The sequence below is a fragment of the Camelus dromedarius genome, chromosome 8 (genome assembly GCF_036321535.1).
Source record: "Camelus dromedarius isolate mCamDro1 chromosome 8, mCamDro1.pat, whole genome shotgun sequence".
Taxonomy (NCBI): domain Eukaryota; kingdom Metazoa; phylum Chordata; class Mammalia; order Artiodactyla; family Camelidae; genus Camelus; species Camelus dromedarius.
In genome coordinates, this window is record NC_087443.1 from 79,659,791 (window position 1) to 79,672,417 (window position 12,627).

A 12,627-nucleotide genomic window follows, 5' to 3' on the forward strand; every position below is an offset into this window, starting at 1 on the left:
TCCGCATGTGTGGTGGGAAGGACAGCCTGGGAGGGTGGGACTCACGTCGGAGGTGGGCTGTGCAGGACACGAAGCGCTGCGCCCCCCGCTGTGCCTGCTCCTGAGGTTGTGGGAAGGTAGGCTCGGAAATGCCTGCTTTTTCCAGAGCGTGTCTCCCTCCGCCTCTGCGTCCCCGGACGCCCTCCAGTTGTTCTCACGCTGGGCTCTTAGTTGCTCTGGGCTCCCCAGTCTGCAGAATCAGTGCACAAATTCGCCCCCACAGTTCATGACTAAATGCCCGGTTTGGCTTCTGATACATAAAGGCACGTTCCTGAAAAGGCCTTGGACTTCCGGTTGGCCAGCCGGCTTGTGCATGTTTTGTTTTCTAAGACAAAGACACAAAAGACGAGACCGTCCCATTGCCTCGCTCCCCGTCCTCCTGGTGAACGCATGGTCAGAACCTGAAGGCACTGGCTGGCTCTCTTCTGTGTCCCCCAGTGCCCCAGCCCCGGGGCTTCTGCTGTATCCCTCGCTGCCCTGGCTGGGAGGTTTGGGAGTCAGAGGGGAGCCACTGGCATCCTGGCCGGGGATGGAATCCTGGATCAGCCCCATTGGAGCCACTACGCATTAGGTGAGGTGGCACCTGTAGAATTCCTGCTCCCTGGCGCTGCACGCTCCTCCAGCAGCTGCACTGGAGGGGAGTGGGGCGTGGTCCAGCCCCACCTGCCCCCGTGATGGCGTCTTGGGGCAGCTCCCATTCTTGCTCAGACTTCCTGAAAGCCAGAGTCTCCCAGTGGCTTCTGCTGAACACCTATGTGGCAGGTTCAGAGCCCCTGTGTCACTGTGTGCAGGTGCCTTTTGTCCCTGGCAGCACCGTAATACTCAGAACACCCCCGTCCGTCACAGCTGGAAACTCAGTGTCCAAACTCTGACACCCAGTGAGCAGGGTCCTCCGTCCTTGAGCCTGGACGGAGGGGCCGGCAGGCCTGAGTCCCTGCACAGGGGTCTCTGAGAAACCCCTCAGAGATGTGGTCCCACTGTAACTGAGATGGTGGGGATCTCTGTCAGTAGCGCATCATTTGGGCGGAGAGTCCAAACGCCCTCCTCTGGAGAAGCGGCTGGCAGGGGGGCTGTGCGTCCAGCTCCCGATAGCTTTACCAGGCCGGCTCAGCTCTGGACGGCAGAAGAAAAGGAGCAGACTCTGTGTTGAGTTCAGGGGTGGCTGCAGGGAGCGGTTCAGTTCTGCTGTGTTCCGATCCCTCCAGATCCGTTGTGCGTGTGCAACCTTAGGGCGCTGCCCCTCCCCTGCTCACCTCCTCCTTGCCGCAGGTGCCCGGGCAGCTGCGTTCACCTCTTGTCTTAGCTTCACCCTCCGCCCCACTCTGTGCCGGGAATTAGCCTCTGCCACTGAGGAGAGAAGTCGCCCCTCTGTGGTAGTGTTTTCCTTTGGTGCTGCTACTGCCCCCCTCCGGCTCTCCCTCCTCAAGTTCTGCTTTGCTGGTGTGGCGGGGGGCGGGGGGCAGGGGGCAGGGAAGCCCTTCTCTCCAGGGGGTGTTTCCCGCCCAAGCTGAGCCCCATGCGGGCAAACGGGTGGTCTGGGTGCTGCCTGGCAGCAGGTCGTGGGGCGACAGCGGTTCTCACACAGGGTCAGGGAAGAGGCTCACACCGGCTGGCAGCCCCCTGGGACTCCAGGGGGAGTGGACTTCACCTCCCCGTCCCTCCCAGTTCCTCAGGGTCAGGAGCGTGTACGGCCTGGGAGTGGAGGAGCTTTGTGGTTTCCTTCTCTGCTCCCACACACCCATCCTCAACATCTTCTTAACCCCTTAAAAAGAGCCAGTGGGGGGCAGGTATTAGCTCAGGGGTAGAGCGCATGCTGAGCACACAGAGTCCTGGGTTCCATCCCCAGTACCTCCGTTAAAAAACTAGGACCGACACTCCCTGCCAGGCAGTCCCTGTAGAAACAGCAGGGAGGGGTCTCTCACTACAGCTCTGAGCTCCGCACCAACACCCAGAGCCCAGCAGGGAAGGACCTCCTGACCTGGGACCTTTCCTGGGGGAACAGACACTGTCCCTTTGGTGCCAAGTGGCCTCTCGGCAGCCCCTCCCCCATGTGTACCTGGGCACCTTGGACCCAGCCTCTAGTCGGCTGCTTCCTGGCCCCTTGCAGGCACCTGCTCAGTGGGGAATCTTTACCTGGCTCTGCACCTGATGGATTTCTCCTACTTTGAATTTGTAAAGAACTAAGACCCCTGGAGGGGTCCTCTCATGTCTGTCTACTCTCCCCCCTCCACCCGCACCGTGAGATCGGCGGGGAGTCCTTCTTGGGGGGGAGGGTCCTCACTGCCTGTCCTAGCACCATTTTGGAAACGAGCTGGAAAGAACGGTACCAGCCTCCCCCAGAAGAGGAATGTGGGGGAACTGCATTCATTACATCGTGAGCCTGTCTGTTTAAAAGCTCGCTTTCATGTTTTAGAAGAGGTTAACGCTGCCGGGCTGGAAGGGACAAGCCCAGTTCAGCCGAGCGACCGGACGCCCTGGGCTGCCGCACGCCGTTCTGGCTGATGCTGCCGCACGCGAGTCTGGGCCATCGGGGTTTATTTGTTCAGCGATGCTGGCTGAGGTCACTTGTGTGCCCACTGAGCCCTGGGAGCTGGGGAGACACGTGTGGACCATCCGCTCCGGCTGATGGTGATCAGGACGCGACAGGTCCGGGAGTGGGGAGGATTTCCTGGGAGCGCAGTGGGGAGAACACGGGGAGGAAGGGAACCCACACCCAGGAGAGGAATCCGGCCGCTTCCCGGGGAGGACACCTCTCAGTGGAGCCTGTCTCTAGGGACCAGCTGGCTTCACCAGCCCGGGGGCGAGGGCTAGGGTCGCAGACAGAGCCAGCTGGTGCCGCCTGTTCTCATGACCTTGGCTCAAGGGCCAGCAGACCTGGCCTGGGAGCTTCCATGCTTAGGAAGAGCCTGGAAAAGCCATATTAAGGTTGACAATAAAAAAAAAAATCCAATTACACAAGTGGTAACGAGAAGACAACATTTGGTAAGAGAAGAAAGACTCCCCTGTACAACTCCCACGATGTGACAGCCGCTCTTTTCCGGAAGCCTTTTAACAGTTTCTAGAGGACCCAGATTTGAGGTCTTTTCACTAGGGTCGTGGTGCCCTCTGGTGGTCTTGCCTTGGGTTTGCGCCTTATTAACCAAACGAGGTTTGTGTTCAGCGATGAGGTCTCCTGTCCAGGGCAGCCTGTCCCGTCCTTCACTTAGGGCTCATGACGTGGCCTCCTCCTTTCTCCCCAAGCGCGGGCGTGGGCCGGACGGGCACCTTCATAGTGATCGACGCCATGATGGACATGATGCACACCGAGCAGAAGGTGGATGTCTTTGAGTTCGTGTCCAGAATCCGCAACCAGCGCCCGCAGATGGTTCAGACCGATGTGAGTCACGCCCTCCTCCTGCCGGCCGCTTGCCCTGGCGTGAGCGTCACAAAGCAAACCCAGACGTCCCAGCCACCCAGCAGGCATGCGACTCTCCCCCAGATGTGCACATAGAGCAGGGCCCGACGGGGAGGACGCCCTCAGTGACACCCACTGTCACCCTGGCCCTGGTCAGAGGCCACCAGTGGTCCTTATAAATGGCCATTAGTCTGACTTTGCCCCCAGACCGCCTCCCGTTTGCACAAGGAGAAGAGAATGGCCCCCTCGGAGCTCCTCTGGGTCTCCCCGCAGATGCAGTACACGTTCATTTACCAAGCCTTACTGGAGTACTACCTCTACGGGGACACCGAGCTGGACGTGTCCTCCCTGGAGAAGCACCTGCAGACGCTGCACGGCACTGCCACCCACTTTGACAAGATCGGGCTGGAGGAGGAGTTCAGGGTAAGTGCCGACCTGCCCTAAGGGGAGACGGGACACCCTTTAAACGAGGCTGCTCTCAGTCGCTTCGCCTCTTGATTGACCCCAAAAAAGGCAGGGGAACTATCCTGCCCGTGACTCTCAAGGGAATAATAATGGGGGCTTTCGGAGCTTAGCAGCCGGCTGGGGCAGGAAGCAGGGGGCGACAGGCGTGACATGCAGGCACTTTTACTTCCCAAGACTCAGGACGTGTCTGGAGACAGACAGGTGTTTCCTCTGAGCAGGTGCCCTTAACAGTAGTGAGCTAGGAGGTTGAGCACCCTCTCGGGAGTGGCAGCGTTTTAACCGCAAGGCTGTGTCCCTCTTGGCTGCAGAAACTGACAAATGTCCGGATCATGAAGGAGAACATGAGGACAGGCAACCTGCCGGCCAACATGAAGAAGGCCAGAGTCATCCAGATCATCCCGTGTAAGGCAGCCCGGCCGCAGAGCGTAGACCCCCGAGGCAGATGCCGAGGGGCTGCCATCCTGTGGCTGAGAGGTCGTTGACCGCCCACCTCAGTAAACCAGCAGTCAAGGGCTGGGCGCCCTCTGGGAGCTCTGTCAAGTGTGGGGAAGAGAACGCCCACCTGTGGAGGCACGAGGGACCCAGGCAGTCTGGGCAGCAGCTTGTGACCTGGGCTTGCAGGCGGGAGAGGGAGGGCTTCCTGGAAGTGGAGAGATTAGCTCCAGGCACGAGTCAGTGCTTCCTGGTTCCGCATCTCGTTCCCTCCTCCCCCAGGCCTGGGCGGAGGCCGGGCACCCCCTGTACACGGGCTGGGGTTGGGGTCCCTGCCCAGGCTGTGCAGCAGGACCTGAAAGGAACTCAGCTGAGGCCCTCCGGGAAGAAGTCTTGGGACGGTCAAGGCGCGGGAGGGGAGGCACCGGGGCACTGGGCTGCCCAAGGTTGCGGGAGAGGCAGGGCCTGCCGGCCTGGCAGGAACGGAGGCATCCGAGGAACCACAGAGGGAAGTGTGCTGGTGCCCGCCTTGCGGGGAAGAGGAGAGCCTCACTCCAGACCTCCGCCCCCTGGACACGAGCTCGGGCAGGAGCAGGGTGTCTGCCGGGCCACACGCCTTTTACTTCTGAAATGTAGCACCTTTAACGCTTATATTTTGATATGAATGGCTTCACTTTATAACCAGTGAAAACCATAGAACTCTCCTGCCAAAATACAATTTCCCCGGGGCCATTTTATGTAGCCTGTTTTATAAAGTAAACCTTCTGAGGAGTTGACTTTATTTAGTGATTTTATTAAGAAGTTTTATATTCGGAGGCTTATAGCAGCACGCAGGTTTGCAGGGCAGAATAGGGTTTGTGCTGACCCAGGGGACACACTGCCTTGCAGATGACTTCAACCGCGTGATCCTTTCCATGAAAAGGGGCCAGGAGTACACGGATTACATCAACGCGTCCTTTATAGACGTGAGTACAGTGGCCGCGCCGAGCCTGGCGAGGCTGGGCGTCCCTTCATCCCTGATCACACAGACCCTTGATTAACTAACTTGCTTTCACAATCAGAAAGGATTGACGCACCCCCAGAAATCCAAACCATTTCATTAGCGAACCGCTTGATTAAAAAAATGAATCAGGAGCTTTGGGAACAGAGGATGGAGGTGCACTGTTGAGCAGTTTGCTGTTTTTCCATTTTGCCTCCAGTAACAGTGACTTCTCTTTCACATCCCTGTTACGCACCAGTCCTGTTCTCTGTGCTTACACACGCATCCTCTCATGTGAGCTCTGCGTGACGACACGAACATGTCCAGGCACACGGTCGCAGGCTGCCTCACACACAGCAGAGTTAGCTCAAGAACGGGCGATAAGGAGGTGCAACCAAGTCTGTGTGAGAATTCCCGTTTGCAGCTGAGAACACGGTGCCAGGGGTCATTGGGCCTGAAGCGGGGACCTGGGATTTGAACCCACTTCCTCTAGCTCCACGCCCAGGCTCTCTGCCCCACCGCGATGCTAGCTTAGCGGTAACACGCACAGGCGTGTTAGGATCAAAGCCGGCGGGAGCAAGGGGTTATAACACCCATTCAGGGATGCCCTAGGAGTGGAAGCGGGCTGTCTAGTTTGGGCACCTTGACCTGTTTTCTGTGCACGTGCGTGTGCACACGTGTGTGTGTCAGCTGGGGCTCGGCTCAGGCCCTGCAAGCCTGGGGGGTGCTACCTCTCACCCGGCCCCAAGCCGTCCCAGACTCACGAGCCCCGCCGCGGCGGAAGCAAGCTGGAGGCCAGGCTTTAACCTCTGCTCCCATTTGAAGGGCTACCGGCAGAAGGACTACTTCATCGCCACCCAGGGGCCCCTGGCGCACACGGTGGAGGACTTCTGGAGGATGGTCTGGGAGTGGAAGTGCCACACGATCGTGATGCTGACGGAGGTCCAGGAGAGAGAGCAGGTCGGGGTGCCCTGCAGCCCGGCCTCCGGGGCGGCTCACACACAGCAAGGGCTGCCCACCTGATGTGGCCACAGTTCAACCTGTCTTTTGTGATTGAGTTCTTTCACTTAGCATGATGTTTTCAAGTTTCATCCATGTTGCAGCATGAATCCGTTCCTCATTCTTTTTTTTTTTATTACACAAATGTACCACACTTTGTTTATCTGTTCATTGGTTGACGGGTATCTGTGTCGTCTCCACTCTTGGGCTGCTATGGATAACGTTATGAACATTCATGGACATGTTTTGACATGGATGTATGTTTTCATTCCTCTTGGGTGGATACCTAGGGGTGGAATTGCTGGACCTATCATAACTACCTTGCAAACTTTTGGAGGAACTGCCAGACTGCTTTCCAAAGCAGCTGCCCCGCTTTATATTCCCACCAGCAATGTGCAAGAGTTCCAGTTTCTCCACATCCCCATCAACACTTATCTTTTTGATTAAGGCCATCCTAGTGGATGTGTTCTGAGCCTTAAAAGAAAAAAATCTTTTTATAACACATAGATGTGTTCCTAAAGAAACTGCTCTTCAGCTTTGCCTGCTTTTGAACTTTGTACAAAGGGTACCATCACCGTATGTAGGCTTCCTGTACGTATTTTTCTGCTCAAAATTCTATTTCCCTGTATTGATGCCTGTAACTGTGGCTTATTCATCGTTATTTCCTTATACACCACTGCACGAACTATATATCATGCATCCATACGTTTGTCCCCTCTCCCATCAAGGACATTTGTGTTGATTCCATTTTGTTGTTTTACAAACAGTGCTGTAGGTGCAATCTTGTGCGTGTCTCATGCCGCACAAGGAACGGTAGGTTGCAAAGAGACAAAATGCTGCATTGGAGAAAGCATTTGCAAGGTAGCTCCTAATAGCTTTCCAACGAGGTCATGGTTTCCAAAGTGGACACGATGACTGTCATTTATTGACATCCTTAATGTTGTCTGGCATCCTCATTTTTATTAATTAAATAGGTTTAAATGTCATCTCTCCACGCCTCTCATTTGCAGCCCTGATCCCTCTGAGGTCAGGCGGCAGGCACTCTGTATGTTTACAGATCGCGTATTTCCTCTTGTGCAAAGTGCCTATTCATGCCTTTCACTCATTGTTCTGGTGTGTTTTTGCCCTTTTCTAACTGATTTATAAGATTTCTTTACGTTTCCTTGGTACTGAGCCTTGTTGGTGTTATGTGTTGCAAGTGTCTTGTCCCAGTTAATTCCCTGTCTATTCACCCTTGGTATTTGGTGATGACATGGAGTTACTTTATTATAATCTGATGTTGCAGTCTTTTGTGTCATAGTCAGTGAGCTCATTAGGGATCTTGTTTGGCAAATCCATACCCCCAATGAGAAGACATTTTCTTCTAAGGCTTTCACAGTTTTGTTTTCTACTGTAAGTCTTACACTGTCTTGGTTTGTCATTAAGGTTCAAGGCTACCATGTATGATAGAGCAGGTTGTGTACACTGTGCAATTCCAGGAGGGGCTGGGGTGGTCATATCAGGCCAGGTCGGGTGTGAATTAGGGATCCAGTTCTCTCTTCCTGTATAGAAAACTGATTTCCCAGCTCCATTTATTGACTGGTCTCCCCCTTATGTCACATCATTTCTGTTCTCTATCAGAGTTTCAAATACACACGTCTGTTTCTGGACTCTCTGTTCTGTTCCCTTGATCAACAGGCATTAATAGCATTCACATTAGTATTCGTAATGTTTTTTTCTCAGTCGGACAAAATATGTTAAATGGTTTGAGAGCAATTTGGCATCATATCATCCAAACTGCTAGCAGCAAATTATCTATTATGAGACTTAAATTCTTATTTTATCCTCCAAGGATAAATGCTACCAGTATTGGCCAACAGAGGGCTCAGTGACTCATGGAGAAATAACGATCCAAATAAAGAGCGATACCCTGTCTGAAGCCATCAGTGTACGAGACTTCCTGGTCACCTTCAATCAGGTATTGTTGCCAAAGACCTTGAATCTCTTGGGGACAGAACACACTGCAGTCATCACCCGGGGTCCGCTTGTCATTGTCCCAGAATGTCCTGCTGCTCTGGCTTCTCTGGAGCCCCACATTCGTATCAGTGGTCAGTGTGGACAGTAGGGGGCCGCGTTATCAAGTGACAGATGTAGTAAATGTGACCTCCGTGTCACCTCCTTGCTGGAGCGTGAGGATGGCAGGGCAACTCCCAGAGGCATCCCACTGCCTCCCCTCCTCAGGACAAGTAGCAGCGGCCAGGGGCAGGAGGGAATCGGGCACTAGCGGAGTCACAGAGGCCGCTCTGCTGCCCTCTGCCAGGCCCGTTTTCAGAGTCCCTGGCTGTCCCCCTCCCCATGGGGTCTTGGGCCCCTCTCCTGGTCAGACTAGGAACTCTGCGTGTCAGCCATGGGTCAGATGCCCACCTTTGATTCTGAGCTCAAGATGGTCAGTACAGTGAAGCCTGGCTTTGCCCAAAGGTCACAGAACAACCCGGGCCACTAGACTCAGAAACTCATCTCCAGCCTTGAAGGGACAAGTGGAGTCCTGCCTTCTTTAAAAAAAAAAGAAAAAAGGATGACCCCTGTTCTCTCAAGCAAGAGTGCCCAGGACCCCATTAGGGGGCCTGGAGGTCCCTGGGGGCTCTGGGCCGCATCCTCTGGGTGTTCTGACCCCCATGCAGAAGGAGGCGTCACTAGCTTTCTGCTTTAAGATGACCGCAGCCCGCAGACACCCTGACTGGGGCCCTCAGGCCAGCCAGATGGGAGCTCTACTGGCCACCAAAGACCTCGGGAGGGCTCCCCGTCTTGGCTCGAGTTCCTGGGAGGGCAGGCGGACTGTGACCCACCCCAGGTGGGCAGGGGCCTGTGATGGGGCAGCACTGAGACGCTCTTCCCACCGGGCAGCCCCTGGCCCGCCAGGAGGAGCAGACCCGGATGGTGCGACAGTTTCACTTCCACGGCTGGCCGGAGATCGGGATCCCCGCCGAGGGCAAGGGCATGATCGACCTCATCGCCGCTGTGCAGAAGCAGCAGCAACAGACGGGCAACCACCCCATCACCGTGCACTGCAGGTGAGCGCCGCCTCCCGGTGGGGCAGATGCAGACCCCACACCCAGCTCACTGCTCCCAGCAACATAATTTCCCTGGCCTGTAGTTTCTACCTTGCCTTACGCATGTAATAAATTTACATCAGTGCACAAAGGCCATCTTAACATACGTGCAGAAGTATTTGGGGAGGAGTCAGGAAATGACTCAAACACACATTTCTTTGTTGCTTTTTAAGTGTTAAAAAAAAATTTCCAGGCACAGCTCAGACAAACCCTGAACTTCAGTTGTCTTTGTTTTGAAAGACAGCCTGGCTGAGGTGCCCACCCAGCAAACAGGAGGGTCTCCTTGAGCTGCTCAGGGATGTCCAGGCCGGGGTCCGTAATGGAGCGCCCCCAGCCTTACTCCATCCTGAAGCCTCTCAGTCCAGCTCCCAAGTCAGGACCAAGGACAGAGGGATGGACAGAAGGACACACCTCGGGCAGAGGGTGGGAGGGTGGGGACACCTGGACACATTGAGGCACCCCCAGCAAACACCTGGATAAACAGCATTACGGGGGTAGAGACTGAATCTGACCAGATCTGGGGACATGCCAGCTCCCCTTCCCTCTGTGCCAGGACCCTCTGCAAGCGGGGCCTTGGCCACCCTTGCAAAGCTCTTGCCCACGGAGTCTGTGCTGTTTAATCCTGAGGGTCCTAATTTGCTTCTAAAGCTGCGCTTCTGTCCCTTTCTCCACACACGTGGCTCCCGTTTTTTGTGAGTGCCTTCTACTCCGCCCCCAGCCCCGCTCCCCGCACCCAGCCCTGCAGCCAGCAAAGTGCAGCTGAGCTGGGAGGGTTTGTTTCCTTGTCTGAGACCCGCCTGGCGCACTTCCGGCCTGGCCAGCAGGTGGAGCGCATGCTGTGGTTTGCAGTCCCTGGCGCCTTCGCAGACATCCTTTAGGATAAACTGGAACTGAGTTCCTCGGTGTTCCATCTCTGCAAACCCAGGCTGAGCTTAGCACGTGTTGGGCACCAGGGATATGAGACCCACAAGGGCATCCCACCTGTGGGAAGGCAGACACAGAGACTGGAATCTTAGAACCAGCCCACACCTGGGATTCTGGGGCCCAGAGGGCAGCCGTGCATCCCCAGAGGGCTCCCTGGAAGAGGCCAGCCAAGCCCGCCTCGCTTAGGCCTGCTTTCTCTCTCCTAAGAGGGTCTGCTCTTGTGGGTATATCCAGTCTGTCAAGCAACTGATCATCTTAAATGGAGTAGACTCAGATCTCCATCGCTGGGAAGTGTTCGTCCGTTATCTGACCCCTTAAACCCCGCCTTGCGCACTTCCCATCTCAGAAGGTGGGCCTGCACAGCAAGGAGAGTCTGGGCCAGGACTACTTTCCCCTCGACCTGAACTGGGAGGGGCTTCACTTCTAACAAGTTTCCAGGCGATGCTGGTGTGACTGGCCCCGGCGCCCCACCGAGAACCAGTGGTCTACACAGGGAAGAGGGGAGCGGTTCTGCAAGGTTAAAATCTTGTGACCGGTCCTGATGCGACTCAGGAGGAGTCTGTCTGTTGTAATTAGGCAAGTGTCTTGGGGATTTTATATTTGCTGACTCTTGGTCCAAAGCTAAAGCCACATGCAAGTGATCGTTAAAAACCCCGACCGCGATCCTTGCGGTGACGGTTGCTTCAGTCCTGGGGGCCGTGGATTCTCATCCCCGTGGGCTGGTTTGGGCATCTCATCAAGCATTTTTTCCCCACAGCGCCGGGGCCGGGAGAACAGGGACGTTCATCGCGCTCAGCAACATTCTGGAACGAGTCAAAGCTGAGGGGCTTTTAGACGTATTCCAAGCTGTGAAGAGTTTACGACTTCAGAGGCCACATATGGTGCAAACCCTGGTAAGAACCTGTTTCCAGAGGAGTCGAGACCCATCTGATGCTGAATTTGATGTATGTTTCTTCGAAAGAGTTCAAGTGGGGGGAGGGGGGGAGGTAAGTTTCCAAGAAAAAAAGCTGAAAGTTCCAGTCAGTTTACAGTAAAGTTTTAGAGACTCCCTCCTTCCTCCTCGGGCTGGGGTCTGTCCCCTGGGCAGGACACGAATGGAGGGGCACATCCAGGACGTCCTGTGATGAGACCCCCGAGACAGAGGCCCTGCTGGTACCAGCTGCTGTGTCAGAGTGAGCTCTTCCACCGGAGCCCAGTGTGCATTTACGGACAGACCAAGCTCAGAAGCAGCTCTGACGTTTCCAGTCCTGGTTCTTGTAACCTTCTGCCTTCCACTGTACGTCTGGACTCTTCCTTGGCTGGGTCTCACTCAGCCTCCAGACGCTGTCCAGGGGGCTTAAGGAATCCATGCAGTGAGCAGTTGCTCTGTACATCCTCCTGCACTTGGTGGTGAAAACACACACTTCCGGTTTGCAGGAGAGATGCCGCCTCACCAAATCCGGTGATTGTTTGCCCCCGCAAGTGCAATTTTAAAGGCTGTTCATGCCTGTCCCTTTCCCCAGGGCTGCCCGCTTTAGGCCTTGCCCTCCCAGCCTACTCACTCTCCTTGCTAGCTCAATCCTGACTCAGGCACTTGGCCTTCCCTCCTGAGGACTGAGGATCTGGTGGCAATCGCAGTAGCAGGAAGGGAGGAGCCCCCCATCCCTTCTTGGCCCTCCCGACAACTTCCCTGCAATCTCAGGACAGGAGGTTCCTGCCCCATCTTTTCTTTCCCTGGAAGGCCAAGCCCCTCCTCGGGCCAGCTGGACTGAGATTTCAGAAGGGCCGGTCAGGCTAATGTTTGGCCTTATTCAACCTGAAAGCCTGTAAATTTTTGTTGTTTTTCTTGGGGCGGGTAATTAGGTTTATTTATTTATTTATTTAGTAGAGGGACTGGGGATTGAACCCAGGGCCTCGTACCTTCCAGGCAAATGCTCTACCACTGAGCTATATCCTCCTCTGTGATTTTTGTTCAGTGTGAATTTAGGGAAGAGGTTGAACCCAAGGTGTTGGGAAAGAAGAGGAGGGGGCTGGGAGCTGCCCTCAGCCCTCCTGCTTCCCCATCTGCCATGTTCTCTGGGCCAGCAAATGACCAGGGTCTGCAAGTACCCAGACCTTTTACTGCCCTCTGTTGTTACTCGAACCTTCGGGGTCCACCTCCTGCCAGCTGATGTTGTGTATACAGGGTTTTCTGAGATGCACAGTAGGCATGCTGAAGAGTCCTACCATCGACAATTTCTCCATCTCTTTCATTTCTTCCTTTGAGTGCCCATTATTGGGGGTGCCACACACCCTGCTCGCTGGTCCCCCATTAACCTGCCACCTAC

General features: G+C 55.3%; 1 protein-coding gene across 5 annotated transcripts in view; it reads left to right on the top strand.

Annotated features, from left to right (window-relative positions):
• Positions 1–12,627, top strand: part of PTPRE (protein tyrosine phosphatase receptor type E) — a 147,404-nt gene that overhangs the window by 130,841 nt on the left and 3,936 nt on the right. For all 5 annotated transcript variants that reach the window (XM_064488537.1, XM_031461988.2, XM_064488535.1 and 2 more), the window contains 8 exons: positions 3,280–3,415; positions 3,707–3,856; positions 4,207–4,300; positions 5,219–5,295; positions 6,135–6,269; positions 8,140–8,265; positions 9,192–9,358; positions 11,079–11,214. In XM_064488537.1, coding sequence (XP_064344607.1) covers positions 3,280–3,415; positions 3,707–3,856; positions 4,207–4,300; positions 5,219–5,295; positions 6,135–6,269; positions 8,140–8,265; positions 9,192–9,358; positions 11,079–11,214 — 1,021 coding nt within the window. The remainder of the gene's footprint in view (positions 1–3,279; positions 3,416–3,706; positions 3,857–4,206; positions 4,301–5,218; positions 5,296–6,134; positions 6,270–8,139; positions 8,266–9,191; positions 9,359–11,078; positions 11,215–12,627) is intronic.